This window comes from Corvus brachyrhynchos, unplaced genomic scaffold, assembly GCF_000691975.1.
Source record: "Corvus brachyrhynchos isolate BGI_N302 unplaced genomic scaffold, ASM69197v1 scaffold197, whole genome shotgun sequence".
Taxonomy (NCBI): domain Eukaryota; kingdom Metazoa; phylum Chordata; class Aves; order Passeriformes; family Corvidae; genus Corvus; species Corvus brachyrhynchos.
Window position 1 is genome coordinate 131,149 of NW_008239108.1, and position 1,639 is coordinate 132,787.

The 1,639-nt window shown below is 66.4% G+C and overlaps 1 protein-coding gene across 1 annotated transcript in view; it reads left to right on the top strand.

Moving 5' to 3' along the window:
* Nucleotides 1-1,639, top strand: part of SBF1 (SET binding factor 1) — a gene marked incomplete at both ends in the record, with an annotated part of 40,963 nt that overhangs the window by 20,603 nt on the left and 18,721 nt on the right. Inside the window, 2 exons of the mRNA XM_017739381.1 lie at nucleotides 519-632; nucleotides 1,471-1,599. Coding sequence (XP_017594870.1) covers nucleotides 519-632; nucleotides 1,471-1,599 — 243 coding nt within the window. The remainder of the gene's footprint in view (nucleotides 1-518; nucleotides 633-1,470; nucleotides 1,600-1,639) is intronic.

Here is a 1,639-nt window from a genome sequence, read left to right on the forward strand (position 1 = left end):
GCCCCCCCGGGGCGCCCCGGATCGTGCACAGTGGCCCTGCTCCCCAGGGACACCCCAGTTCTTGGACAGGGGCCCTGCTCCCCAGGGACACCCCAGTTCTTGGACAGGGGCCCTGCTCCCCAGGGACACCCCGGTTCTTGGACAGGGGCCCTGCTCCCCAGGGACACCCCTGTTCTTGGGGCACCATTCCAGCCCTGTGTCCATCCGAGGCTGCTGCTCCGAGCTGTGCCTGGATCCCGCAGTGCCGTGGGCTCCGGATTCATGGCCGGGCTGCAGCAGACAGGGAATGTTTGGGCTTCCAGCATTCCTGGAGCTGTAGAGCTCCCTCTCCTCCCTGTGCAGCTCCGGGGGGGCAGAGCAGTGAGTCCAGGCTGCCGTGTCCTTTTTCCCTGGAATCTCAGCCGCGTTCCCTGCCCTCACCCTGGGGTTGATCCCGTGCTGGGGGAAATTCCTGCCCTGGGAGCTGCCCTGTCCACACCCCGTGCCCCACAAGCCCAGGCTGTGCTTCCCTGTTCCAGGACAAGGAGATCCGGGCCGTGTTCCTGCGCCTGTTTGCTCAGCTGCTGCAGGGCTACCGCTGGTGCCTGCACATCATCCGCATCCACCCCGAGCCCGTCATCCGCTTCCACAAGGTGAGGGCCTTGTCCGGGCCGGGATGAGCCGGGCTGAATCCTGGAAACAATCCCGGCTTTCCAGGCAGTGACCTCCCCGACATCCCCGCCGGGCCCACCTGCATCCCGTGTTTGTCCTTGAGCGTCCCGAGGTCTCCCGGAGCAGGCAGCGCTTCCCTGCTCGTGCCCTGGTGTGTTTGGATGCTCCCGGCCTGGAGCTGGGGATTTTGGGAGGTCTTGGCACTGCTGAGGGAGCAGCTGAAATCCTCTGGCTCTGTGTGCCTGAGTCCCTGTATCCCTGTGTCCCTGTATCCCTGTGTCTCTGTGTCGCCCGTCCCCTGAGTCCCTCTGGCCCTGTGTCCCTGTGTCCCTGTATCCTCATGTCCCTGTATCTCTGTGCCCCCGAGTCCCTCTGGTCTTGTATCCCTCTGTCCCTGTGCCCCTGAGTCCCTCTGGCCTTGTATCCCCGTGTCCCTGTGCCCCTGAGTCCCTCTGGCCTTGTATCCCCGTGTCCCTGTGCCCCTGAGCCCCTCTGGTCTTGTATCCCTCTGTGTCCCCGTGTCCCTGTGCCCCCGAGTCCCTCTGGCCCTGTATTCCTCTGTCCCTGTGCCCTCATATCCCGGAGTTCCTCTGTCCCCACGTCCCCGTGTTCTGCCTCTGCACACCGAGGTGACACCAGAGCCCTTCCCTTGCCCCTTGTCCTGCTGCCGTGGGCCAGAGGCTCAGCTTCCCGTGCCAGCGCTGTCGCTGCTGTGCCCGGCTGGCACAGGGAAGGAGGTGACACCGTCCCAGTGCCACCCAGGCGCCCGTCCTTCGCCCGGTGTCACCCGCGCCGCTGACGGCGCCGCTCCCTTTGCAGGCGGCGTTCCTGGGCCAGCGGGGGCTCACGGAGGACGATTTCCTCACCAAGGTGCTCGAGGGCATGGCCTTCGCCGGCTTCGTCACCGAGCGCGGGGCCCCCTATCGCCCCATCGACCTCTTCGACGAGGTGAGGCCCTGGGGCAGCTCCCCTCCCCGCCTCCCCGGCT